The sequence below is a fragment of the Gopherus evgoodei genome, chromosome 1 (assembly GCF_007399415.2).
Source record: "Gopherus evgoodei ecotype Sinaloan lineage chromosome 1, rGopEvg1_v1.p, whole genome shotgun sequence".
NCBI lineage: Eukaryota > Metazoa > Chordata > Testudines > Testudinidae > Gopherus > Gopherus evgoodei.
The window spans coordinates 35,469,633-35,497,617 of record NC_044322.1 but is presented as its reverse complement, the minus strand read 5'-3'; the positions used below and the strand labels follow the sequence as shown (position 1 = coordinate 35,497,617).

Here is a 27,985-nt window from a genome sequence, read left to right as displayed (position 1 = left end):
CTGTGAGTTTTCCCAAATGCAAGACATACTGTGGGGTATATATGATTCCTGCTCCTTTAAAGCTTTCCAAACTATCTTTCACTCACTGTTTTAAGGCAACAGTGTGTGTTTACATTATTTAAATAGGTTAGAGGCGAAAGGCTTGCCTTTACTACTTAGAATAAAACATTGTTCCTTTAAATGTTTCCTTTCCCTTGTTAATTAAAGAGTAATTATTACTGCAGCAAGGTATTTGCGAGAATAGTGGATAAGGCATCTTCCATTTATCTTCCCCTCTCATATTCTTTTTTCTTAAAAAAAATAAAAATAAAAGGATTTTTTTTTAAATGACCACTAAAGATTCACAAAGAAAAACAAAACCAGAAAAACTTTAAGGTAGTCAAACTCACAGTGATATAGTTTAGCTGTGTGCTGTGTCAATTTGTGTGTTATGCACAAAATTATTATTTGAAAGCTTAGAAATAATTTTTCTTAAGGTATAAATAAGTCTGACAAATCTGCTGTGCCTCTTTTTGTGTTGCAATTAGAACCCAGTTATCCAAATGAGGTTTTGTGTCATCAAAATGCGTATGACATCACATTTGTGAATGTAATCATTCCTGGGTGAAAAAAATGTGGAAGCTATTTAAAACTGCAGAAACAAACCATGATAGCACGACTAGCAAGGGTGCTATTTATAGAATGTAAACTAGATTCCTTTAATTTTGTGTATTTTTAAAAAATATAAATGCTTAAAGTCCTTTTAAGACGACACATACCTTGCTAACTCTGTAAAAACTAAAGCATCCTTAAGAGATACTGGCATGTCACTCCTTATTTTATTAACTGGAGGTTTCTTCAGATCTACAATGAGCACACCATCCTCTTCTCTGAATACTTTCATTATAACAGCTTTGTTATTTATCATTCTCAAAAATTCTGTCTTAACTTCTTCACCCCAACCTTCATTCTGTTTGGGGGGGGGGAAACGTGTTAAGGATCATAAGAACAAAAAACCAATCACACTCAGAATGAAATCTCAACTCCACTGAAGTGGCAAAACTCCTAGTGACATCAATGGAGCCAAGATTTCACACACAGTACATTGAAAACACCCACTAGACCTTCGAATCTATAACCTTGGCAGTGCAGAATTGCTCTCTATAGTATATTTTCTAGTGTTTCTTTTCAAGCCTAGTTTTAAATGGCTTCAGCAATGGCCTTTTCATCACTTTCTTTTGTAGATTACTCCCCGTCCTAAGATTTCACCATTTTATATTTCTGATATTCAAATTAAAATTCTCACATTCTTAATTTCATTTATTTATCATTTTCCCTTCTTGAACCACCATAAACTTATTCTTTTCCTTCTCTGGAATTTGCTTGCAGACTGTTTGGCACCCAGTAGTCATAGTTTGGTCAAACTATGCTCTTTAATTTGACCTCAAGCCTCAAAATCATAGAATATCAGGGTTGGAAGGGACCTCAGGAGGTCATCTAGTCCAAGTCCCCGCTGAAAACAGGACCAATCCCCAGACAGATTTTTGTCCCAGAACCTTAAGTGGCCCCCTCGAGGATTGAACTTACAACCCTCGGATTAGTAGGCCAATGCTCAAACCACTGAGTTATACCTCCCCTCCTCTTACCTTTCTTCAGGCAATGCCTCCAATCTGTTTTCAAAGTCTCTTAGTACTGTTATAACAAACACTTTTTTTTTTAAACAGAGTAGAACCATTAAATAGAATTTAAAACACTATAAATAAGCAATTTTTATTAATAAATGGAAGAGAATATATAGTTGAAGGAACAGGAATTTGTGTGGCTTATGTGTGTTGTACTCATGGGAGCCTCACAAAAATAGTGTATATTGTGAGACCATCCCAATAAGCAAAAACAGATAGTAAGTCAGATTTTTAGTGTGCGTATAAATAGCACCAGCAGCATGATAAGTGTTTGAGCAAGTGAAATAAAAGCATTATGAGCAAAGATTTTGCTCTCAGCTCAACACAGTGAGTCTCTAAAGTATATCATACAAATGTATCCATCTTAGAAGAGACTGCTAGAAAGCAGCGACGTCCTGTAAGAAAAAGAGAAGGTTACTCACCCTGTGCAGTAACTGCAGCAAGGAGTCCTGTGGCACCTTATAGACCAACAGACGTATTGGAGCATGAGCTTTTGTGGGTGAATACTCACTTTGTCGGATGCATGCAAGCTCATGCTCCAATACGTCTGTTAGTCTATAAGGTGCCACAGGACTCTTTGCTGCTTTTACAGATCCAGACTAACACGGCTACCCCTCTGATACTGTGCAGTAACTGAGGTTCTTTGAGATGGTGTCCGTGTGGGTGCTACACTTCAAAATAAGTGTGTCTTCGATCAAAGGCGCAGGGGCAATTTCAGCAGCATTTGTCTAGGTCGTGCATGTGTTCTCCCCATCTCACGCTATTGTTGGCACCTATCAAGAGCCACGCAACCAGACCCCCTTGGTTTCTTCTCTACTGCAAAGTCAGTAGACTGAACTCTGAAGTACAGAGGAGGAGGGTGGGTAGTGGAGCACTCAGACACCCATCTAGAACTTCAGTTACTGCACAGAGTGAGTAACTGTCTCTTCTCCTTCAAGGAACGAGCCTGTGGGTGCTCCACTTCAGAGGACTGTCGAGCAGTGCCCCTCAGTGGATGTGGAAGGAGCTTTGGAGTTGCATGAGTAAGTGATAATACAGTAAGTCCTAACAAAGTGTCTGATCTTATGCTCTGGTCAATCACGTATTGTTCTGTAAAGAAAGGCTACTGAAGTTGATAAGGATCTAGGGGAGAGGGTTTGGATCCCCACTAGGTTTGTATAGCCTTCTGCTGTAGTAAAAGTGGATGCACCCAGAAATCCATTTAGATAACCTGTATTTGGAAATTGTTGAACCTTTAGAGTATTCAGAAGTCGAAATAAAAAGCCTTGATGACTTTCTGGAAGGCTTAGTTCTGTCAAGATAGAATGCTAGTGCGTGTCTGACATCTAGTGTGTGTAGTGCCAAGTCCTGTGTGCTCCTGTGAGGTTTAAACAGGAGGAAAAAACGAGGAGAGATGTATTGGTTGATTCAAGTGGAAAGAAGGTATTTTGGATAAAGTCTTAGGGTGACCTTGTCCTTGAAAAATATGGTATATGGTGGGTGTGCCATGAGGACCGCTAGCTCTCCTGCTTGGTGGGCAGATGTAACAGCAACTAAGATAGCTACTTTTGACAGATATGTGAGACAGCATGTTGCCAATAGTTAGAATGAGGCCCCAGTAAAGCAGCATAGTACCAAGTTCAAGTCCCAAGGTGGGCAGGTACATGTATTTCAGGGTAGACATTTCTGAAACCCTTAAGAAAGCATTTGGTGAAAGGACACGCAAATATGAATATTCCATCCACCTTGTAGTGAAAAATGGTAATTGCCACAAAATGTACTCTGACTGAGCTAAGCAATAGGTCGGACTCCTTTAGTTCCTATACTGTATGTATTTTAATATCATTGGTAGGGTGGTGGTAAGAACCCTGGCTTGTTTGTTTTGACAGCATATGCTGAATCTCTTCCATTTATGCAGATATGTGTGGATGTCCTTCTGATGTTTAATAGTATGTCTTTCACTTGTTCCAAGCAGGTCAGTTCATCATGATGGAACCATGTAGGAACCATGCTCTCAGGTGAAGCTGCTCCAGGTTCAGGTGGTAAATCTGTCCAGCATCCTGTGATACAAGATTCTGCAGAAGTGGAAGAATGCACAGTGTACTTACTGCCATCCTCAATAGCTATGACTACCATGTTTGTCCGGGCCACGAGGGAGCTAACAAGATGACTTTGGCCTTGTCGGTTCTAATTTTGTGTATTAAACTTGATAGCATGGGGATAGGGGAAAATGTGTACGGCATAGGCACGTCCCATTTGAAGAGACATCTCTCAGGGATTGGAACCCCATCCCTGCTCTTGAGCAGAATTACAGACATTTATAATTCTGGGAAGTCACAAAGAGGTCTATGGATAGGTGACCCTAGTGTCTGAATATGTTCTGTAGGACTGTGATGCTCATCTCCCACTAGTGATCCTGAGAGATGTATCTACTGTAGTGTTTTGACATCCTGGGAGATGAGAGTGATACGCTGACATTGTGCTGGATACACTGTAGTTTCATGGCTTTGATGCACAAGGATTGTGATCTTGCCCGTCAGTTTATATAAAAACACACAGGCAATGTTATCCATCATTATCCTTCTGGACTTGTTCCTGATCAAGGGCAGGAAGTGCAAACATGCGTTGCAAACTGTACATAGTTCTAGGTTTATATACAACAGTGTCTCTGAAGGGGACTATCTGTCTTGAATTGTATGTTGCTGTAAGCGAGCTCCCCCCCTGCCCCGCAGTCTATCAAGCAGGCTTCTGTGGTGAGTATCATCAAAGGTGGAGTCTGCGTGAAAGACTCCCACATACATGTCGTGGGGTTGAGTCCACCAGTGCAGAGTCTTTGACTTTGAGTGGCATGGTAAGGTGCTTGGTCAAGCTGTGTCTGTGTGAAATGTAAACGGTTCTTAGCCAACGTTGAATGCAGTGCATGTGAAGCCTTGCATGTTGAACCACAAATGTGGTTACTGCTATACGGCCTAATAGTTGGAAGCAGGTCTGTGCTGATATCTGTGGGCTGTTCAGTACTGTTGAGATCAGATTGACTACAGTGATGAAGTTGGTTGGTAGTAGTGATGTTCCGACGTCCAGAGCGTCGAGATGGGCCCCAATGAAGTCCAGTTTCTGCATGGGTCAGTGTTGATTTTTGTATGTTTATTTGTATTGCCAGCCATGAAAATAGGGAGATTATCCCATGAGTAAGGCATCTTCCCAGGTGGGAGTAGTAGGCAATCACCCAGATAGGGAAATATCCCCTGCTTGCAGAGGTGTACTGCCACTACCACAAGAATTTTGGAACACACTTGTGGTGCTGTCAAAAGATTGAAAGGTAAAATTTTATATTGTTAATGTTTGTTCCCAGAGTAAATCTGAGGAACTTCTCGTGAGCAGGATGTATGGTTATGCGAAAATGGGCATCTTGGAGGTTGAGGGCCAAGAACCTGCCCCCATGTTCCAGTGCTGATATTATTGTTGTTAATGTGGTCATCCTGAACCATTGGACCCTTACGAATTTGTTGAGTTTCCTGAGGTCTAGAATAGGTCTCCATCTTCTGTTCTTCTTCCATGTTAAGAAGTAATGTGAATAAAACCCTTTCCCTCTGTGTTGTGATGGTATTGGTTCCATGGCACCCAAATATAGTAGGTGGTTTCCTTCCTGCCATACACATTGTTCTTGAGATGGGTCCCTGAAGAGGGACAGGGAGGAGTGGGTGGGTGGGATGGAGGTGAACGGTATCAAATAACCTGTGTTGATTATTTCTGGAACCCATTTGTCCACGGTGATGGATTGCCATGCAGAGTAGGAGGTACCAAACAGTGTCCAAAATGGGATGGTCAGTGACGTTGTCAGCATTGAGGAATGGGGGAGGTCTCTTGGGTCCTCGACCAAACCTTCAACTTTTTTGTTTTGCAGAGGGCTGTGATGCCAGCCAATGATTGAGTCAGAGGTGGGTGATACTTTGGGAGGTCTCCGTCTGTGCCTTTGTATATCATTTTGCCTCTGTTGTTGGGCAAATGGGACAAATCTTATAGGCTGGGTGGAACAGTATTTCCCATTTTTTTCTTGGTGCAGGCATGTATACCCAAGGGAACAAAAGGTCACCCAAGAGTCCTGCAAGGGGGTGAAGGGACTTGTCAGTCTTTGCGGCAAACAACTTCTGACCATCAAAGGAGAGATCCTCTATGGTGGATTGTACCACCCATGGGAAACTGGACAACTGAAGCCATGAAGCCCAGCACAGAACTATGGCAGTAGCCATGGAACATGCCATCACGTCTGCCGTAACTAAAGATGCCTGTAAAGCAGTTTTGGCTATTATATAGCTTTTTGCGATGACAGCTTTATATTGGTCTCCTTTGTTCTGTGGTATGTGGTCAATAAAGTTGGTCAGTTTGAAATAATTTGTGTGGTCGTGTTTCATCATCAGTGCAGCGGAACTAACAATCTGGAATTGAAGACCGGCTGATGAGTAGGCCTTGTGGCTAAAAAGATCTAACCATTTCCACTCTATTATATGGAGTGGATCTGTATTGGTGTGGTCTGCCTCATTGATTGACTGCTTCAACTACTAAGAAATTCGGTGAAGGGTGAGAAAATAAAAAAATCCATCCCTCTGAGGGGATAAAATATTTTTTATCTGCTCTCTTGCAAGTGGGCAGTATTATTGCTGTAGTCTGCCTTATATTTTTAACCGGCTCCATAAGTGCTTCGTTCACTGGATGCGCAATCTTCGATGAAGCTAATGTTTGGAGAATGGCCAGTAATTTATGTTTGGACTCTGGAATCTCCTCTAAGGGGATCTCCAGTGAGTCAGTCATTCTTTTGAAGAGCTCCTGGAAACGTCTGAAGTCATCTGTGGGTGGTGGAGGAATTATGGCCTCATCTGAGGAAGAGAAGGAAACATTTATTACTAGTGTAGTTTTCTGTTCTTCAAAAGTTTCCTCAAAGGGCTCTGATGGTACAGTCACTGAGGGCAGTGGGGAAGTTTAGTCTCTTCTCTACAGGCACTCAAGGGCCTAGGTTAGTGTCTCCTGTATGCTCCGCAGGGGTCCCAATAGGGCCATTGCAAGGGGAATGGCATAGGTGGCAGCATCAATTGGTGCTCATACCATGCCTGGGTGTCAGCAGTGTGGTGATATTTGGGCTGAACAGGTGGACCCAATGCTGTGCTAGTCTGAATTGGAAAGAAGTGGTGTGATGAATAAGTGCCTTCCTCCTCCTCATCTTCATCCTGACTGGAAAATGGAGGGGCCAGAAGTGAGGTGGGTTGGCATGGTACAATGTGTATTGAAGCAACATTGGTACCAAAAACTGGAGAGGCTTGTGTTGATGAGACAAGTCAGTCTTTATGATGGAGGAACTGGCACGGTAACTAATCGTTTTGATGCCGAGGTGGTCAATGCCAATGGTGCTGTTGTAATTGCAGGCATTGGTGCTGACATCTGAGTGCTTTATGCTATGGGAGCAGAAAGTGGAGCCACAATCTGCATAGAGTGCAGCAGTGCCGCATATTTAGATGGCTCCATTGGTACCATGGTGGAGGAAGCAGACTTCTGTTTGCCTCTTGACTCTGAGCCTGCCTGCTTAAGGTCATTGGCTCTGTCAGTACACAAGGTACCAGAGAATCCAAGTGTCTCGTACGTACTCAGCCACAGTGCGGTTGGTGCTGAGGACACAAAAGGAGCCAGAGACTTTCTTTTTTGGTGGCTCTTTAAAAGTGGAACTTGGTGCCTTTTTCCTCACTCCTTTTCAGAGAAGTGAGCCTCCTTTGTGAGGAGGCTGAAGGCTGTCAGAAGGGGTCGTTGGAGAACGTTGTCCAGAGGGAGTCCGCTGTCCAGGGTCAGTGACTTCTCCATTAAGATATGTTTAAGTTGTAGGTCCCTGTCTTTCCTGGCATGAGCCTTTAAGTTGCTGCAGTGAGAGCATTTTTGAGGGATGTCTCCCCCACTGAGGCACCGGATGCACTGAGAGGTCTGAGATTAGGATCACCTCCTAGCAGAAAAGCTATGCTTGAAGCCCAGTGAACTGGGCATGGCTCAAACTGTAACAAGTCTGCCTTAAGGGTGGACTCGCACTACTTTAAGTGGTAATAAAGAGGAAAAAAATTTTTTCCTTAATAAAAAGAAACAGGGAGAAAGGGTTACCTAAATCTAACTGGAGAACTAAAACGGTTACGCTAACAATAAAGACTATCAATTGTAACACTACTGGGAGCTATGTCTCAGGCCGAGGATGGGTGAGAAGGAACTCGGAGGGTCTGGTTGGGTGGCACTGACAACGGTGTGAAACGGGAAGAGTTCATGCGTGATCCAGATGAGCAGTCCTGCTGAAATTCTCTGATCTAAGGTTTGGGGAACACATTCACCTGAAGTGGAGCACCCACAGGGACACCTGGAAGAACTGTAAAACTTTGGCACCATTCAACATCTTTGATCAGTATATTACTTCCATTTAAATCAATGTAAGCTGCATTTAGGAATCTAGGGCACAATATGACCCAAGAAGTTAAAGAAAATTGTCACATGCTAAATGTAATACTTTAATATTGGATTACAATTTCTTTTTTCTTAGCCCAATACTGGAAGCAGCCATCTTTACAGAAAGTGATGTAATTTGTAATAGCTCCAAGTGAGAGCTCAGTGGAAGATGGCTTTACATTAGTTGGCAACTTTTGTTCTAATATTTAAAACGAGAAAAATATGTTAAGTGGACAATGTCAGCTTAAAAGAAAAAATTACATTTCTATATGAAGTTTGTCATGCACTACTGTTTCAAGTAAAGGAGATTAAATATTTATCCATGTTTGTAGTATATTTTTTACTATAGCTGTCAATTAATTGCAGTTAATTCACATGATCAACTCAAAAAAATTAATTGTGATTAACTGCCCTTATAACAATTGAATACCAATTGAAAATTTATTTAATACTTTTGGATTTTTTTCTACATTTTCAATATTGATTTCAATTATAACAACGAATACGAAGTGCACAGTGCTCACTTTAAATTTTTTTTTACAAATATATATATACTGTAAAAATGATAAACAAAACAGTGTTTTTCAATTCTCATACAAGTACTGAAGCACAATCTGTTTATCGTGAAAGTGTATCTTACAAATGAGGATTTTTTTTTACATAACTGCATTCAAAAACAAAACCGTGTAAAACTTTAGAGCCTACAAGTCCACTCAGTCCTATTTCTTATTCTGCCAATCGCTAAGACAAACAAGTTTGTTTACATTGACGGGTGATACTGCTGCCTGTTTCTTATTTACAACGTCCCCTTAAAATGAGATCAGGCATTTGCATGGCACTTTTGTAGTTGGCGTTGCAAGGTATTTACATGCCAGATATGATAAACATTTGTATGCCCCTTCATGCCTCCATGCCGATGATGCTTGTTAAAAAAAACCACGTCAATTAAATTTGTGACTGTACTCCTTTGGGGGAGAATTATATGTCTCCTGCTCTGTTTTACTCACACTCTGCATATAATTCATGTTATAGTCATCTCGGAGGATGATCCAGCACGTTCGTTTTAAGAACACTTTCACAGCAGATTTGACAAAACGCAAAGGAAGTACCAAAGTGAAATTTCTAAAAATAGCTACAGCACTTGACCCAAGGTTTAAGAATCTGAAGTGCCATCCAAAATCTGAGAGGGATGAGGTGCGGAGCATACTTTTAGAAGTCTTAAAAGAGCAACACTGATGCAGAAACTACAGAATCCAAACTACCAAAAAAGAAAAATCAACCTTCTGCTGGTGGCATCTGACTCAGATGATAATTAACATGTCAGTTCGCACTCCTTTGGATCATTATCAAGCAGAACTCATCATCAGCATGGAAACATATCCTCTGGAATGGTGGCTGAAGCATGAAGGGACGTGAATCTTTAGCGCACCTGGCATGTAAAAATCTTGCAATGCCAGCTATGACAGTGCCACACAAATGCCTGTTCTCACTTTCAGGTGACATTGTAAACAAGAAGCAGGCATCATTATCTTCTGCAAACTGTAACCAACCTTGTTTGTCTGAGTGATTGGCTGACCAAGAAGTCGAACTTCGTGGACTTGCCAGCTCTAAAGTTTTACACGGTTTTGTTTTTGAGTGTAGTTTTTTGGACATAGTTTTTTGTAAGTTCAACATTCATGATAAAGAAACTGCACTACAGTACTTGCATGAGGTGAACTGAAAAATACATTGATTAAAATATTTGCACTGTAAAAAACAAAAACAAAGTGAGCACTGTACACTTTGTATTGTGTTGTAATTGAAATTAATATATTTGAAAATGTAGTAAACATCAAAAAATATTTAAAATAAATGGTATTCTATTGTTATTTAACATCACGATTAATTTCTTTATTGCGCGATTAAAGAAATTAATCGCTTGACAGCCCTTCTTTCTACATTTTACTGCATTTTTGGTATAATCACTTTCCCTGCACCATGCTGCTCTCCTCTTTGTGTGGGGTTCTTTCCCTTTGTGTGAGAAAAATTTTAAAAACACACACAACAGACAGCGTGGTTCTAAAACCTCAATAATTCGTAGATGGACTCAAAAGCAGGTTGGACCTTTTTGGAGCATTTTCAGGTCAACTATGCTCCTTCAATTTTGAAGGGAAATGTATAGTTTAAATTATACTCAGTTCTTCTTGATTATGCCATTATTAAAGCAACTGAGATCTCACACTGACCGCAAGTTACAAATAATATCAGCAAGATCAGAACACCAGGCTTTGAAATGATCCAATTATAAACCATTAAAAAAAATTCAGAGTTTGTTTACAGTGACAGGTTTTTCTGCCATTTCATATTTAACTATTGGAATGAGCAAAAACTGTAGTTTTCCCTTCACTGTTCCAAGCCTGTGTGTTTCTAATTTGAAGAATTTGGCAAGCAGAAGAGGTCATTTCAATACTTTAGACTTGCAAGTTAATTGTTACTACTTATTTTATCAGTAATATGAGCTGAAATGTCTGCCATTTAAGGTTGTCTACAGTTATATCCCTAAAAATGCTGGGATATATTATTTCAACATCTCTATCCACCTAGGAACATTGCACAAGTGAGGCTAACTCAATGAGCACAAATAAAAGCAAGTAATGAAGAAAGTATTATTATAACTTATGTCTTTTTTTAAGGAACAAGTGTTAGTAGCAAGTGGGGAGAGTTGGACAGAAGGAAGCATCAAGGACATCAAGACTATTTTCAAGGTGAGCAGCACCAGGTTTTTGGTAAAAAAGGAAAACCTCAATCAGATATTTACAAAACTATTCTAAAAGAGGATATTCTTTACCATTCCCTATTTGGTTGAACTTTGAAAAAAGAAAGAGAGACATGCCCCTGGCCCAAATTATCAAACAACTAAGTCTATACTTCTCTTTTTTGGAATGTGAGAAAAAGGACATCTCCAGAACCACCCCAAAACCAGTGAACTATAAAACTTTTATTGTAATATATCCTTTAAAACACTGATTACATAGCAACTGGCATTTCTTAAAAATAATTAAACTTTCATTACATACATTGGAAAATAACCATAAGCCTATCTTTTTAATATATGACTTGATAAAATTGCTGTATACCTCTGAATTCTCCTTGTGGTTTTCTGGGGGTATTTGGAAAGTCACAAAAATAGGACTAATTTTAACTTCCATAATAAAAAACTTGAATGAAAATTGTTTTCTTAAACTGTACAAACAGTGCTTACTTACTGAGTTTTTGGGAACTATGTCCTTCAGCGAGCACTGCACTGCTAATGGAGGAATATCCCTGAGCTGTGCCTCTATATATGGATCAGGTTTCCTGATAAACATATACAAGTCATTTACCACCAAGTTCTGTAGAGCAACTTGTTTTGGCCTCACCACAGGGACACCACCAATCCTAGTGGGAATATAAACAAACAACGATAGTACAAAAATGCAGCACAATCTGGTAGCATGTGTAATTCCGTGGGAAGTTGTTAACAAAAAACTAAGAGGTTTCATTTGATTCATAAAAATCTACAGAATCATAATTTCAATGATGTCACCCTCTAGGGCATGACAGAGAGGACTTGCTCTCCCTTCCCCCCCCCCAGCTCCCAACTCCAAGTCCTCTGGTTGGGGGAAATTTTGATAATACAGTTGGAAATGAATATTGTTCATTGTTGGAAATGATATTGTTGGAAATGAGTCAAGTTGGGTATCATTCGAAAGCCCTTGCTCCCACAAACACAACAAACCTAGAACAATTATGTAGATATATATTTGAAAAATTGTTTAAAAATCAACTTTTTAAAATTATACTTTAGCAGAGGCATGTCAAACATGCATCCCCCAAAGTTAAACTGTGGCCCTCAACTGGTGGTACTATGTTATCAGTTAACACTCAGAATACGATACCAGATACATTTTGGGATGATGCAGTGATTCATGAAGACAGTTGAGTCTTTGCTGCTCTTTATCCGATCCATCAGGACTGTTGATTGGAATTTGCACCTGACAGTACTATAAGACTTGTGAAATACTTTTTCCTTTAGGTTTAGCCAACCATCCTGCAATGATTGCCTGATACCTCGCTGAAAAGAAGAGGTATAGAAAAGTCTGGCCCTGACATATGGGAGGAATTTTGGAAAGGAAACTGGGTTATTAAAAGGTTGCTAGTTCCCTATGTGCACTTGGCACAGACGAAGCTCTAGAATACAAAAACAAAACAATCCAAGTCACTGGGGGGTTGATGGCATCACACAGCATCCAAATGATCTTTCCCAGTATTTCCTGACAACCCCAGAACTCTATTGAATTTCAAACTAAACATTAAGCACAAATGGGATGACTTCCCCAGAAGAAACCAAGCATTCCATAGACTAATTAGGTGCTGTTAAATGCCATGGGGTGATTTTAAAGCTGCAGGATGAGCTCAGTCGAACTGGCAACCCATCAGCATATGACAGACTGGAGCTCATTAATATCACAATGGAAGTAGCCTTCAGCGATGAGACAGCTAAAGAAGTGTCAGTTGAATGGATACATTGGGGTCATGACTTGTATGAAGCCTTCAAAACCCAAAGAATTATCCAAGGCTCTGTCAATCTATGGGCTCCAATCAAGAAGAGACTAAAATGTGCTCAGATGCAAAGAAGAAAGCCAGCATGAAGGTGGCAAGGACTATTACACAGCTAACCACAGACAAGTCATTGTTTGCTCATCTACTCATTGTCTTCAGATCTCAACGTGATGTTGATCTATGCGAGACTCTGGGAAATATGAGTTCTCCATGGTACCATGATCAATGTTTGAATGCACTGGAACAATGTCTATGTGCCGGGAGAAAAGCAAACTAACAAATATCTTGTATAGTCTTCCTAAGACAGTATCTGCTGACAACATGACCAGTACAGGCCTTTCAACGTAGCAATCGTAGATAGTGTGGCTGACGTACAAGCATGCAACAAACCAGAAAATCTTAACATCTTCCAAAATCTGACTCAACACTTAATTATAAGGCTAGAGAGAAAATACTGGACTTATGATGAGGTAGCATTTGACACGTTTACAGAGGAATCAATTAAAATATCAGAAAGAAGAAACTCCATGGTACCGCACCTGTCCAACATAAAATCATTGACTCTATAAACATCTGTAAAGTCACAGTGAAAAAACGACCATCATATAGTCGCATGAAGGACAAGTTAACTATATACCTTCCACTAAACATGCTCCAGCATGCAAAGAATTCTGTTGTCACACGGTATAATGAAGCTGCTGCCTCACACTAAGTGGAGTTTCTTTGTAGTTCGCATGAGAAGACAAACTAAAATTATCTCGCATGCCACCAATGGCACAGACAGAGGCGCTACTAAACTCTAGATTTTTTGCCTAAGATATGTATGTTTTAGAGCTCTCTGGAGATGCCACCCAAGCCTCGGCAAGACTCCATTCTTGTGCCCATTGCTGGCAGCGGTACCAACTTTCTCCGGGGCTGGTGGGTGCCCGCGCCCCACCGCCCCTTTCCCCACCCTGACTCCACCCCAACCCAATTCCAACCCCATCTCCAAAGTCCCCGCCCTAACTCAGCCCCTCCTGGCCCCTATTGGAGCCCTTCCCCAAATCCCCGCCCCAGCCCCGCTGCTTCACCCAGCATGCAGCGTTCCCCCTCCCCCCGCCAGCCCCATGAATCAGCTGTGTTATAGTGCAAGGACTGCAAAGGAGGAGAAGCAGGACACAGCAGCTCACTCACAGTGGAGGCGAGTTGGAGCAGGGAGGTGGGGCCACGGGGAGCTGCCGCTGGGTGGTCAGCACCCACTACTTTTCTTCCATGGGTGCTCCAGGGCTGGGCACCCATGGAGTCAGCACCTATGGTTGCTGGAGAAAAGAACTGCTCCAGGATGATTGAACATATCCAAAACACTAACTGGCATGGACAGGTCTTGGAGGATGGACTGATCACACCAGTTATGTGTGAAATACCATTTGCTCCCAAATCAATCCTTTAGTTAATCTAATAGTTGTGTGCAATGATCAAATGCTCACCACCTTGCAAATGTTTGGCCTGCCTTGTACGGATATGCGTGGACGAAAATCAGTGTAACAACGTGTCTAGCAATGGTGCCCTAAACTGAGACAACACTGTTTTCAGTCCTACATATCAAGGCCAACTTCCTTAGGATTAACAAATATCAGTATCTTACATATAATTTTATATATAATTATATAATTTTAAAAAAGTTGATTTTAAAACATTTTCTTGAATATGTACCCACATAATTGTTCTAGGTTTGTCATGTTTGGCATCGTTGTGTCAATGGGAAAAAGGGCTTTTGAATTATGCCCAACTTGACTCATTTCCAACAACACAATTATCCCCACTAGAGGAGCTGGGCAGGATGACACCACTGAAATTCTGATTCTGCAGATATTTTACAAATCAAATGATACCTTCCCCTTCTATCACTAACATGCCCATGGAACAATATTTTATGTTATGCTCCCAGACTAGAATATTATTTCTTAAAATAAGTTTTCATTTGATGATCAATATAAAGAAGTATGTTTGTTCTGACCCCTGCTAAGCACTCCCCCACAAGAACAGTTCAGAGACTAGGGAAAATAGTCTTTTTTTAAAACTGGGGGAGGGGGTCATCTTAATACACTGACAAGTCAAACAAGCAAAATTCAATTCGACTTCACTGGCATAAAATGTTGCCAATGTATAAAAAAAGTAGATAGCTATATGCTTTTTGAGGTTTGATGCCATTAGAAAAAACAGTGTAAGAAGCTTCAGCACCACTTTAGTTTTCATTCTTAAGACCTGTAAAACCACAATTCTGTCTATCTAGCCTGTTAGTGACAAATTTATTGTTACAATTGTAAGAAATGCAGTACTGTAAACTTCAAATGTTTAAAAACCAAGAGTCAACCCCTCAAAACCATTAGTTTTTGGGTTGTTTTTTTTTTTTTTTTTTTTTTTTTTTAAAAAGATCTGTAAACGAAAGACTACATTTTAGGTTCCTTTTATTTACCTTTTGATATGACCCATAAGGATGCACTTCATCACATTTTCAGACTTCTCACTGTAACCATAAGGGCTAGAAATCTTTTTTTTTTTTAAACGAAAGCCAAGATTCTCATGTAGTCATGATTACAGGAGTGAATGCTTTTAGAAAGACAGGAGTTATCATGATATTTGCAATAAACTTGCAAGGGGTGACAACATGGAAATGTATCTTGTTTAGACACCGAATTTTCTAGGTCTGCAATTTTAAACATTCATGTCTTGTACGGTAACTTAGCAGATATACATTAACCTCTGAGGAAATGTATTTTATATAATATTTTTCTGCGTGTGGCTGTATGCAAGTCACACAGCAGTCATTTGTGTATTTAGTTATTAAACTTGTGAAAAGGTAGTTTTACTGGACTTTATAGCACATATTCCCATCAGAAACCAACAGCTGAAATGCCATAGTTTGGAACAAGATGCTATTTTTATCCACAAAGACATAGAGGTAGTTATGATAAGATAATCATACCCTGAACTAACTAAAACTTCAGAATTCCCAAAGTCTTCCATGAATACTTGCATCACTGCAACATCGTAAATTTTGTATTTTGTTGGACCACGTTGTTTTCCCTTATTTTTACTTTCCAGAGGAATCAACTCAGTGATAGTTCCACGGCACCACATTCCATTTTCTTTACTGTTGATAAAGATTCTTGCACCTAAAATAAAGATTAAAAAAACACTACAATTTTAAACCAAATAAATCCATGACTTCAATATCTTAATTTAGAAGCTACTGTCATTACATTTTAGTATATTCCTCCATGGTTTACATTTTACCATGTAGCTAGTTCAGGCCTTATCAGTGCTGAGCAGAGTGGAAGACTTACTTTTCATGTCTTGCTTACAACACTCCTGCTAATATATCCCAGAGGAATATTCCCTTTTTTTAGCCACAGTATTTAATTGTTGGTTCATTTAATCCAGGATCCACTATAATAACTGGATCCTTTTCTGCAGTAATTGCCTAGAAAGGAGTCTTTCCCATTTTGTATTTCTAGTTTCCCTTTTGTATCTATCAGGGATCATAACAAAACATGGAAAAACATGGTTACCTATCTTTTAGTAACTGTTGTTCTTCGAGATGTGTTGTTCATGTCCATTCAAAGTAGGTGTGCACACGCTGCGTGCACGCCAGCCAGAAGATTTTCCTCTAGCAGCGTCCGTAGGGCCAGCTCTGGCACCCCCTGGAGTGGTGCCACTACGACACTCTATAAAGGGGCCCGCCGACCCTCCACCCCCTCAGTTCCTTCTTGCCGGCACTCCGACAGAGGGGCAGGAGGGTGAGTATTGGAATGGACATGAATAACACATCTCGAAGAACAACAGTTACTAAAAGATGGGTAATCATTTCTTCTTCTTCGAGTGGTTGTTCATGTCCATTCAAAGTAGGTGACTCAAGTCTAACCTTAGGTGGCGGGGTCAGAGATCACTGCTGACTGGAGTACTGCACGAGCAAAGGCTGCATCATCCCTAGCCTGGTGCGTGATGACGTAGTGGGATGAGAACGTATTGATGGAGGACCATGCGGCCGTTCTACAAATCTCCTGAGTCAGGATCTGAGCCAGGAACGCCACAGAGGAGGCAAGTGCCCTAGTGGAGTGGGCCGTGACCAGAGGGACAGGGGTTTAGCTATGCGGTAGCATTCCCGGATACAGGTCATGATCCATGAAGAGATGCACTGAGAGGAGACCGGGAGCCCCTTCATCCTATCCGCCACTGCGATGAAGAGCTGAGTTGAGCGTCTGAACAGCTTGGTACGCTCGATGTAAAAAGCCAGGCCCTGTGGACATCCAAGGAATGTAACCTCCGCTCCTCACTGGAAGAGTGTGGTTTCAGATAAAACACCGGGAGAAAAATATCTTGACCCATGTGGAACTGTGAGACAACCTTGGAAAGCCAGGTGAGATCTAAGTTGGACCTTGGAGACAGTGTACAGGGGCTCGGATGTTAACGCCTTGAGCTCCAACACGCTCCTGGCCGAGGTGATCGCCACCAGGAAGATGGTCTTATACGACAAGTACAACAGGGAGCACGAAGTCAGAGGCTCAAAAGGGAGGTCCCAAGAGGGCAGAGAAGACCAGATTCAGGTCCCAAGCAGGAGCCAGCTGACCAACATGCGGAAATAGCCTGTCCATACCTTTGAGGAAATGCCCAACCAGAGGGTTCGCAAACACCGAGGTACCCCCCCACCCCTCTCCCGGATGGAAAGCCGAGATGGCTGCCAAGTGAACACGAATTGAGGAGAGGGAGAGACCTAGTTGTCTGAGGTGGAACAAATAGTCTAGGACAATGGGGACTGGGACCCCCAGCAGACTGCGACCTCGCTGACCCGACCATATGGAAAAGCGCTTCCATTTGGCCAGATAGGTGGCCCTAGTTGACAGTTTCCTACTACCGAGCAGTACTTGTCTGACCTGCTGGGAGCACTGCATCTCCACCGGATTCAGCCATGGAGCATCCATGCTGTGAGGTGAAGGGACTCCAGGTTCGGGTGGTGGAGGGAGCCCTGGTCCTGCGTGATCAGGTCCGGGTGCAGGGGCAGCGTCAGGCACCTGAACGGACATGTGCAGGAGTGACACGTACCAATGCTGGCGCGGCCACGCTGGAGCTATCAGGATTACCCGTGCGTGGTCCCTGTGAATCTTCAAAATCATCCTGTATATCAGGGGGATCGGAGGAAAGGCATAGAGCAGACCGACCCTCCCAAGACTGTAGGAGGGCATCTGACAGAGACCCCTGACTGTGGCCCAGGAGGGAGCAGAACCGTCCGCACTTTGTTTTCCCTCGAGGTGAACAGGTCTAACAGGGGAAAGCCCCAGAGCTGGAAAATTGAGCGTACCACGTCCCATTGGAGGAACCACTCACAACCCTGGAACAAGCAGCTGAGAGAGTGTTTGCCAAACCGTTGTGCTTCCCCGGAAAGTAGGACGCCGTCAGGTGGGTAGCACTGTGGACGCAGAAATCCCACAGCGCGAGGGCTTCCCTGCACAGGGGAGAGAAGCGTCCACCCCCGTTTGTTGATATAAAAAACTGCCGATGTGTTGTCCGAGAGCACTGAAACACATCTGCCGGCCAGGTGGAATGGGAAGGTCAAACAACCCAGGCAAACCATTCTCAGCTCCCTGACACTGATATGCAACTCGAGGTCCTCTGGTGACCACAAGCCCTGCGTCCTGAAGTGTCCCAGGCGCGCTCCCCAAACCCGATCCGAGGCATCCGTTACCAGAGAGAGGAAGGGTTGAGGGGTAGCGAAGGGGACAACCATGCACACTTTCTACGAGTCAAGCCACCACCGTAGCGAGATTAGCACCAAGTGGGGAATGGACACCACTGAGTCCAAGGGGTCCCTGGCTGGGCGATATACTGTCACTAACCAGGACTGTAGCGGGTGAAGCTGGAGTCTGGCATGGTTTACCACGTAGGTGCACGCCGCCATGTGACCCAAAAGCCGGAGGCAAACTTGCGCCGTGGTAATCGGGGCGCGGTGCAGTCCGAGGATGAGCTCGGAAATCGCACGGAACCTGGATTCCGGCAGGTACGCTCTCGCGTGAGTAGAGTCCAGAACTGTTCCTATGAACTCTATTCATTGCGTCGGAGACAGGGTGGACTTGCCTTTGCTCAAGAGGAGGCAGAGATTGAGAAAGGTCCGCCTGATGAACGACACCTGGGTCTCTACCTGCTCCTTGGAGCGGCCCTTTATGAGTCAGTCGTCCAGACAGGGGAATACCTGCATGCCCCACCTGCGCAGGAAGGCCGCCACGACTGCCATGCACTTTGTGAAGACCCTTGGAGCAGCTGACAGGCCGAATGGGAGCACCGTGAACTGCAGATGGGCGTCGGCCACAATAAACCTGAGGTACCGATGGTGTTGGGGAATTATGGCAATGTGGAAATGAGCGTCCTTTAAGTCGAGGGCAGCATATCAATCTCCTGGATCCAGGGAGGGAATAATCGAGGACAGGGAGACCATGCGGAACTTGAGCTTTTGTACAAACTTCAGCCACCGCAAGTCTAGGATGAGTGTTAAACCCCCTTTCGCCTTCGGTATTAGAAAATACCAGGAGTAGAAGCCATTGCCCCTGAGCTCCTGAAGGGCTTCCTCCACCACCCCTGCCTCCGTGAGGGACTTCACTTCTTGACTTAGAAGTTATTCGTCAGTTGGGTCCCTGAAGAGGGACGAGGAGGGGGGCTGGTGGGGCGGGAGGGAGGGAGAACTGGATAGAATATCCCTTCTCTACCGTGCAGAGTACCCAGCTATCTGATGTGATTCGGGACCAGGCACGGTAAAAGAGGGACAGACGTGACCCAAAGATACGAGTAGAAGGATCCAGAGTCTCGACAGGTCGCCCTTGACCGTACTATCAAATAGGGGTCTAGGCCCAGTCTTGATTGACCGGACGCCTGGCCGGAGGGGTGGCACTGGTGACGCCTCCTGCCATTTCTGCTCTGCCTGCGCCCCAGCTCCTGGCGAGTCTGAGGCTCGTAGGGGCATGAGGCCATCTGCGGCCTAAACTGCCTGCGCTGGGTCGCAGGGGTATGCAAGCCCACCGAGCAAAGCGTGGCCTGCGAGTCCTTTAGGCTATGCAGACGCTTGTCCGTCTTTTCCGAAAACAACACAACACCTGCCCCTGGAAGGGGAGGTCTTGAACAGTCTGCTGGACCTCATAGGGCAGGCCCGAGACCTGGAGCCAGGCTCCCCGCTGCATGACCAGGCCCGTGGCGCGAGGCTGAGTCTGCCGCATCTAGGGCAGCCTGGAGAGAGACTCAGGAGATCAGTTTCCCCTCCTCCACCAGGGCCAAAAACTCTGACCTCGAGTCCTGGGGAAGGAGCTCCGTAAACTTTGATAAGGCTGAACACGTGTTATGACCAGATCGGCTTACAACTGCCTGTTGGTTGGCAATGCGGAGTTGTAGGCCTGCCATGGAATACACTTTTCTGCCAAAAGGTCGAGTCTTTAGTGTCCCTGCTCTTTGGTGTTGACCCCTGAAACCCTTGACACTTCCATTAGTTGGCTGCATCCACCACCAGGGAGTCCGGGGGGGGAGGGCGTGTACAAGTGTTTGTGCCCTTTAGAGGGGACGAAATAGCGCCACTCCGTTAACTTGGCAGTAGGGGCTAGTGAGGCTGGCATTTGCCATAAGGTGCGGGACGTATCCGCTATGGTCTTTATCAGTGGGAGAGCCACCCTGGATGGCCCTGAGGGAGCCAGGATGTCTACTACAGGGTCCGCATTCACCTCGATTTCCTCAGCTTGGATTGCGAGGCTCTGAGCTGCTCGCCGGAGCAGTTGTTGGAGGATTCGAGTGTCCTCCAGGGCCGGTGCCGCAGCCGTGCCCGAGACCGCTTCATCTGGGGAGGAAGACGAGGAAGTTACATGGATCGGCCCTTCCTCCGGTGTGTGCAATCCTTCAGGGTCCTGCGGTACACGGTACTGTGGTTGTGGGGCTGGTTCCGATTCTAAATGCGACACTGCGACCGGTACCGGGGTCGCCAGTGAGTGGCTTGGCGTATCGGGTGGTGCCTGCTGAGCCCAAACTGTAGCCGCTGCTGGTGCCGCTGCCCGGCTAGGGGCTGCTGAACTTGGATATGGCACACCCCTGCCCGGCGACAGTGCCGGTGGGGAAGGCAGCTGCACCAAGGCCGACCTTGATCGAGGACCAAACGTCTGGCCTACCAACTGGTGGTAGGCCCAGGGGGTCCAAAACGGCCACTGCAAGGGTGGATGCCATTGCTGCTGCCACTGTGGGTAACATTGGTGGCTTGTCCCCAAAACTGATCTCCTGCTCCATGACTGGCTGGAGTGGTAGGAGTCCGCCTCTGAGTCTAAAGTCTCTGAGTATGAGGACCTGGGGGGGGGAGCAGCACCCAGTGCCGTTGGAGAGCGGTGCTGAGGCGGCGGGAAGCCTCTTCTCTGGTCCGGTGCCGCCTTAGCGGTGCAGTGCAAGGAGGGAGGCGATAGCATGGCCGGCTTGCCCCTCGATTGTACTGGGGGACGGGCCGCAGTAGGCAACTTCCTCCGGTGCGGGGAGGCCTGCGCCGGGAGTTCCATCAAGTCTGAGGCCGCCTTGAACACCTCCAATGTCGAAGGAAGGCGCAAGTCTCCACTGAGGTCCAGGGATCCAGGCCGGTCCGGACTTGACTGCCCTCTCTGCGGTGTGGCAGTCGACGGAGCAGCCGAGGGCTGTAGCCCAGCCTGTCCGCTTGCGCCCGCAGATGGCATCGGCCTCGGGTCCCTTACAGGCTCTCTCTTAGTGGGCGACCGTGAGCGGTGCCGCACTGAGGCCAATTTCCTATGACCCGACTCCATCTGGTGCCGGGTTTTAGACGACTTGGGCTGGGCCCTAAGTCCTGATGCCGGTGCTGGGGCATTCCGCACCGAGGAAGACGTGCTGGACACCGCCTCGGCCGGTTCCAGGTCCGAGGGTGGCCACAGGGCAGCCTCCATCAGGAGGACTCTAAGTCTTTGAGCTCTGTCTTTGAGAATTCTCGGGCGGAAGCCTCTGTAGATAGAGCACCAGTCCTTTCGGTGGCTCTCTCCGAGTCACCTCAAACAAGTAGAGTGCGGGTCACTCTTGGGCATGAATTTCCCGCAGTCCTTGCAGAGTTTAAACCCGGGGGACCCAGGCATGCATCAGCAGGCAATAAAAACTTGTGGGGGGACCCCCCCAACTACCGAGAACTATATACAATGACTTAAGAAAACTAACTATAACGTAACTATATACATGGACTATACACAAGGATAGGACACTGCTAACTTGCTATGCGCAAGAGAAGTTCCAGCTAGCCGTCACTGGCGGTAAGAAGGAATGAGGGGGTGGAGGGTCGGCGGGCCCCTTTATAGGGCTCTGTAGTGGCGCCACTCCCGGGGGCGCCAGGGCCGACCCTACGGACGCTGCTAGGGGAAAATCTTCTGGCTGGCGTGCACGCAGCATGCGCACACCTACTTTGAATGGACATGAACAACCACTCGAAGAAGAAATGGAGGTTACTTACCTATAACCGGAGGTTCTTCAAGATGTGTTGTCCATTCTCAGTATTCCATGCATGGATACACGTGTTCCCTGTGCCTGAGATAGGAAATTTGTAGCAAGCAGTATCCACTAGTTTGTGCCTGCACAGTTTTTTGCGCATGCGGATAACCGAGAATACAACAGGCAGTGTGGACTAACATCTCTCCTGTAACATCCAGGTAGAGAAACACCTCCTCTTAGCTAGGTAGCATTTTCTGGTGGAGACATTTCTGCTGTCGTTGAGAATACTCTGAACAGCCTCAACACGAGTGCTCCAGGTCTGAGTTCTATCCAAATACCAGGCTGTAAGATAAAAGGGGTCTAGGCTGGAATGTCTGATTTTGCAGTTAACTCAGGAGAACATCTCTGGGAAGGAGGACAGATTGACATTTAGAGGGGGTCCAGAAATCAGAACTGTTTGGGTCAATAGAGTGTAATGAGAATGACCCGTGCCCTATCCTGATGAATCTTCTGAAAAACTTGAGGTAGTAGGGGAATGGGAGGAAAGGCATACCTCACATGGTCCATCCAGGCAAGCAGAAGGGCATCGCCACTGGAGCCCTGACCTAATGGTGCTCTGGAGCAATACAGATTTAACTTCTTGTCTGTCTCTGAGGCAAAGAGATCTCAAGATGGCTTTCCCCACTGATGCAAGATGTCATTCAGAGAGAGTTGTGTATCTTTCACTTGTAGTCCCTGGAGAACTACCTGCTAAGACTGCCCGCTAGAGAGTTCTGCCCACCTCTTAGGTATGTTGCTGAGAGCATGATGTGGTCTCTGAAGTAAGAATTCCATAACACTGACTGTCTCTATACAGAGGGGAAGATGAACTCGATTCTGCAGCCACAGTGGATTATTTCTAGTACCCACTTGTCTGTTATCACCCTTCAGCTGTGGGCAAAGTGGACATCAAAAGTTTGGGGGCAGTAGGAGACAGCATCAATAGAGCTAAGTTGTTTGAGAGTCCCATCAAAAGAAAGCCCTGGATGGTGAGTGGGGTGGGCAGCGGTGGATGAGGTAGAGAAAGTCACATACCTTAGTCTTCATATCCGCTGGCACCTGTACGGCAGTTCATAAAAGCACTAGTGATAAAACAGCTGAGGGAGAGATATGGGCCTATACACCTACTCGTGGTGCTCTCTCTTTGGGGCTGGTTGTCCTGAAGTCCTTAAGAAAGTGTAGCAATCTGTCAATCTTTTCATTGAACTGACTGAACTCATTCATAGACAGATCCTCAATGGTATTTTGTATCATTCTGGGGAACCCTGCAGCATGAAGCTAGGACTCTTTCATCATGATGAAAGCTTGGCCATAGTGCTAGACGTAGTGTCAGCTGTGTCCACTACTGCTTGGAGTGGAGTCTTAGCCCCCAATTTGACTTCATTGATGAGGGCTAGGAATTGACCCCAGTCCTCCTGGGAAAGTTTATCCTTGAATTCCACAAATTTGGAATGGTTTGTGAAACTGAATTTTGCTAAAGATCTGGTAGTTAGAAAACGGAAATTGGAAACCAGCTAATAAATATACCTTCCTCCCCATAAAGTCAAGGCATTTGGTGCCTTGTCAGATGGAGTTGTTTTAGGGTGCTGAAGCCTGAATTGTTCTGCGGCTGCCCGCACCACCAGGGAATTGGGTCAGATTTAATTTTTTATCCACCCAGGACCCTTTAGCCAATACACAATAAAATTTCTCAGCTGTTCAAGGGTACCAGCACAGGAAATAGGGATATGCCACACTGTCCTGGCAGGCTCCAAAATGGCCTCCTTAATTGGAAGGGCCACCCCACTGGGTCCAGAAGGTTGTAAGATGTCCAGTGATGGGTGTCCTGGACCTCCTCCACTGGAATCTGGAGCTAAGACGTCACTCTCTCCAGACACTCCTGATAACGCTTGTGGTCATCAGACAGGGAAGGTGAAGGAGCAACTGCCTCATCTGGTAAGGAGAATGAGACAGCAGTTAGGACTATCAGATCCAGATCAACTACACCTCTACCCCGACTGAATGCGACCCAATATAACACGAATTTGGATGTAACACGGTAAAGCAGTGAGGAGCCCGGGGCCTTTAAAGCACCACTCGAACCCCACTGCTTTACCGCATTATATCTAAATTAGTGTGGAGCCCTACATCCTTTAAATTTCCACCCAAGCCTGGCTGCCAGAGCTCCGGCGGTGATTTAAAGGGCCCAGGGCTCAACACAGTGATTGGAGCACCAGACCCTTTAAATCCCTGCCGGAGCTCTGGCAGCTGGGCTCAGGCAGTGATTTAAAGGGTCAGAGGCTCTAGCTGCTGCAGAGAGCCCCGGGCCCTTTAAATCCCCACCCAAGCCCTGCTGCCGGACTGAACCCGATATAACGCAGTCTCACCTATAAGCCGGTGAGATTTTTTGGCTCCCAAGGACCGTGTTATATCTGGGTAGAGGTGTACTACTTCTGCCCCATATTCTGACAAAACCAGCTGCTAGCTAGGAGATAGCAGATATAGTCTGTGGATAAATGTGGAGTGCTTAGTATAGGGATCCCAAGAATGCCAGTAACACCAGCAGAAAAAGGTCAACCAAGTCAGGAGGACCCCAGGGCACTGGGTACATGGATAGTTATATTTGGGTAGACAGAACCCAGGTCTTCTATACTTCTAGAGCAGTTGTGGAAAGCACGTGGACCATCAGGGTAATCTGCTGGCAGGCCACCAGACAATTTGTTTACATTTGCATGGCTGCCCACAGCTCCCAGTGGCTGCAGTTCACCGTTCCAGGCCAATGGAAGTTGCAGGAAGCGGCGCGGGCTGCAAGGACGTGCTGGCTGCCACTTCCCGCAGTTCCCATTGGCTGGGAATGGCAAACTCTGGCCAATGGGAGTTGCGCGCAGCCATGCAAATGTAAACAAACGGTCTGCATGCAGCCCATGGGTTGCCCACCACTGTTCTAGTCTGTCTGGACTAACCTACATACGATGAGATAATGGTTTGTCTGGAACTTCCAACTCAGCCAATGAGAAGGCAGGTTCTTGCTCAAATGCTGAGCCATCGGTAGTGGCAGATGGATGCTCTTGATCACAGAACGTATAGGGGAAAGACACGTTCCCTTGTGGTAGATTCATCGTCCACTGTCTGGATATCTCTGAATAAGGATGGACTTGAAAGAAGAAAGAATTGAAGACAGGGATATGTGAAGATGTCTTTTGGGGAGATGAAGGTTTTGGACCTTTCCAGAGCACAGGAGTGTTCCTCTAGTTGAGACTGTTGGGTATAGGGGGCCCTTCCAGCAGTGGTCCAGTACTGATGCAGTGTCAAGCCTGAACCTCTTAGACTGTGCTGGTGGGTTCTGATCCGTTGTTTTAAGCATCGGCACCAGAGTCAGTACTGGTGAAGTTGTACATCTTTGAGCCATGCTCTCGTGATGAGATTTAAGCAAGGCTAAATTCTTAGGACCTGCATGCAAAGACTCACCCAACTTCAGCGGAGTCTGTGAGGAATCCTTTCTTTTGGAGGCAGATTTTGAAGACCACAATGATACCACCTGTCCATATGTTTGTGAGAGTGCCCTTTGCTCTTATGAGAAGCCCTGGGAAGCAGTTCTTTGGGATTAGCAACTGAAACCTTGGCTCCTGAATTCTTGTTTGGATAGGTGCAATCGACTGAGTCCGGTGTATGCGGGGCTCTCCCTAGCTTGAATCTGACTGTGGCCCTCTCTGTGAGATGCTTCTTTAGCTGAAGCTCTCATCCCTCATGGGTTCAGGGAAGAAAGAGTGACAGATGCTATGCTTAGTAGATTTGTGAGCCTTGCCGAGGCAGTAAAAGCAGCATTGGTATTTGTCGCTCACTGAGAAGGAGTGGGGCCAGGATATGCAATTCTTAAACCCTGGTTATAGTCCCTGTCCACAAGGAAAATTCCCTGAGACAGGAGGAACTAGACTATCCGAACTATATCAAAGACTAAAAAAATACCATACTAAGAACTATTTACAATTTATTAACAGGTTTGCTGAAGAAGCACAAAGGTATCTATGAACACACGAGATTCTGATTCAGGCCATGTGGCAGGAAGAAGGTGCCCTCGGGTAGCACCACGAAGAAAAAAACCTGTGCAGGCATGGACCAATGGACACTCCTTGTTACAAATCTCAAAAGCATGGAGCGTACCCATGTGTGGAATACAGAGACCATCACTTGAAAAAGAATCTGAATTAGGTTGCAAACAAACAAGTTTATTTTTTACAAAGTTAAAGTCCAAATAAAACCCAACAACTATATTGTTTCCTTTATAAAAATTCTATAGCTTAAAAACCCCAAACATTAGAATGTCTGGAAATAAGCAGTTAAGAGATCCAATATGTTCTTCACTGCCACATAATCCTACACTCAGTAATTGAACTAGATTTCACATCAGCCACCAAACTTAACTTCGTTTTTGCAAATTTTAGAAAGCAAACTGTCAAAATACTGAATTGCTAGATTATAAAATCCCAGTTACTAGTCAATTTTATTATCTATTTTATTCTGGTTCTTATACTGCTCTCATCACCACTCAATAAAAGAATTCTCCTGAAGTGCATTAAGTGATGTGCCCAACATCTATCACATGTGGACAAGGTATATGTCTAGTAATAGGTTGTTATTTTGACTAACTGCCGCAACAGTTCCAGACTCAGTTAACTGTACAAAAGGAAGGTTGCTCCCAAGAGAGTACACATTGGTTTATACACTAAAATGAATGAATCAGGCCCAACATATTTTCAGTCAATATATTAAAAAATAAAGTCATACCAGTTAATGGCTATATTCAGATGCTAAATCAATAGCCAGTGACCTAAAAGTGTCAGGATTTTCAGGTGCACAACTCCTGCTCAAGTAAAGAGAAGTGTGGGTGCTCCAGACCTTCTGAAGATCAGGCCACTATCATTTAGGTGACTTAATATATATCTCTGAGTGCTTAACTTTACATAACAGGTGAAAATGTGTTCTGTTTCTCTCACAGCTCAATAGTAACTCTCCGGAGCAACACTAACTCCAGGATATTTTACTAGCTGAACATATTCTACTAATAGAGAATAAAAATTGTAAAACTAAACAGATATTGTAATATGGAATTTTAAATTAACTAAAGTATTTGAAAATTATTTGAGTTACCTAGTTCCAAAATGTCTGAAGGACTAAGGTATGAACTCTTACTACTACAAAAGTGACTCAGCTTTTTTTCCACAAAAATTGCTGTTTTCCTCTGTGAATATCTCCGAATATAGAAATGGCATGGGTTTATTACGTGGCTGACAAAAACTAATTCTGGAGAACCTGTGTAGAACAGTTCAGAAAACAGTACACATGAAACATCTATTAATATCCCACTGATGTACGTAAAACATCCATACCTAGGCAAATTCTACTGTCGTATTGCATACTTATTAGGCACAATGACACTTTTCAACAGTACAATTTTTTAAAGTTATCAGCAGATAGTATGAATGAGTGATAAGCTAACTATTATGATCACCCCCTTGATGATGTGCTCTTCTAAACAGTGCTCTGAAGAAACATATCTGAGTTAACCATGAAGACAAATTACGTGTCTATAAACAGAGTTTGAAAGAAAGACGTACTTGACATCTATTAGCCTGAGACCTAAATCTACTACAAAGAGTGAAAAATAATTGTTCCACCGTGCCACCTTCTACAAAATAGTTGTAGTATTCTGTAGAATATTTCATTATAACCAACTGCCAAAAATGTTTTATGATGTTTATTATAATTTATTACTGTTTCTCTTGCCTTTGCTGTATCTTGTTTTC

The 27,985-nt window shown here is 44.5% G+C and overlaps 1 protein-coding gene across 1 annotated transcript in view; it reads right to left on the bottom strand.

Annotated features, from left to right (window-relative positions):
* RNF17 (ring finger protein 17) overlaps positions 1–27,985 on the bottom strand; it is a 215,496-nt gene that overhangs the window by 106,276 nt on the left and 81,235 nt on the right. The window contains exons 15-18 of the mRNA XM_030561299.1: positions 27,330–27,491; positions 15,655–15,844; positions 11,354–11,525; positions 759–949 (exon numbers count right to left, since the gene is read on the bottom strand). Of these exons, the coding sequence (XP_030417159.1) occupies positions 759–949; positions 11,354–11,525; positions 15,655–15,844; positions 27,330–27,491 (715 nt within the window). The remainder of the gene's footprint in view (positions 1–758; positions 950–11,353; positions 11,526–15,654; positions 15,845–27,329; positions 27,492–27,985) is intronic.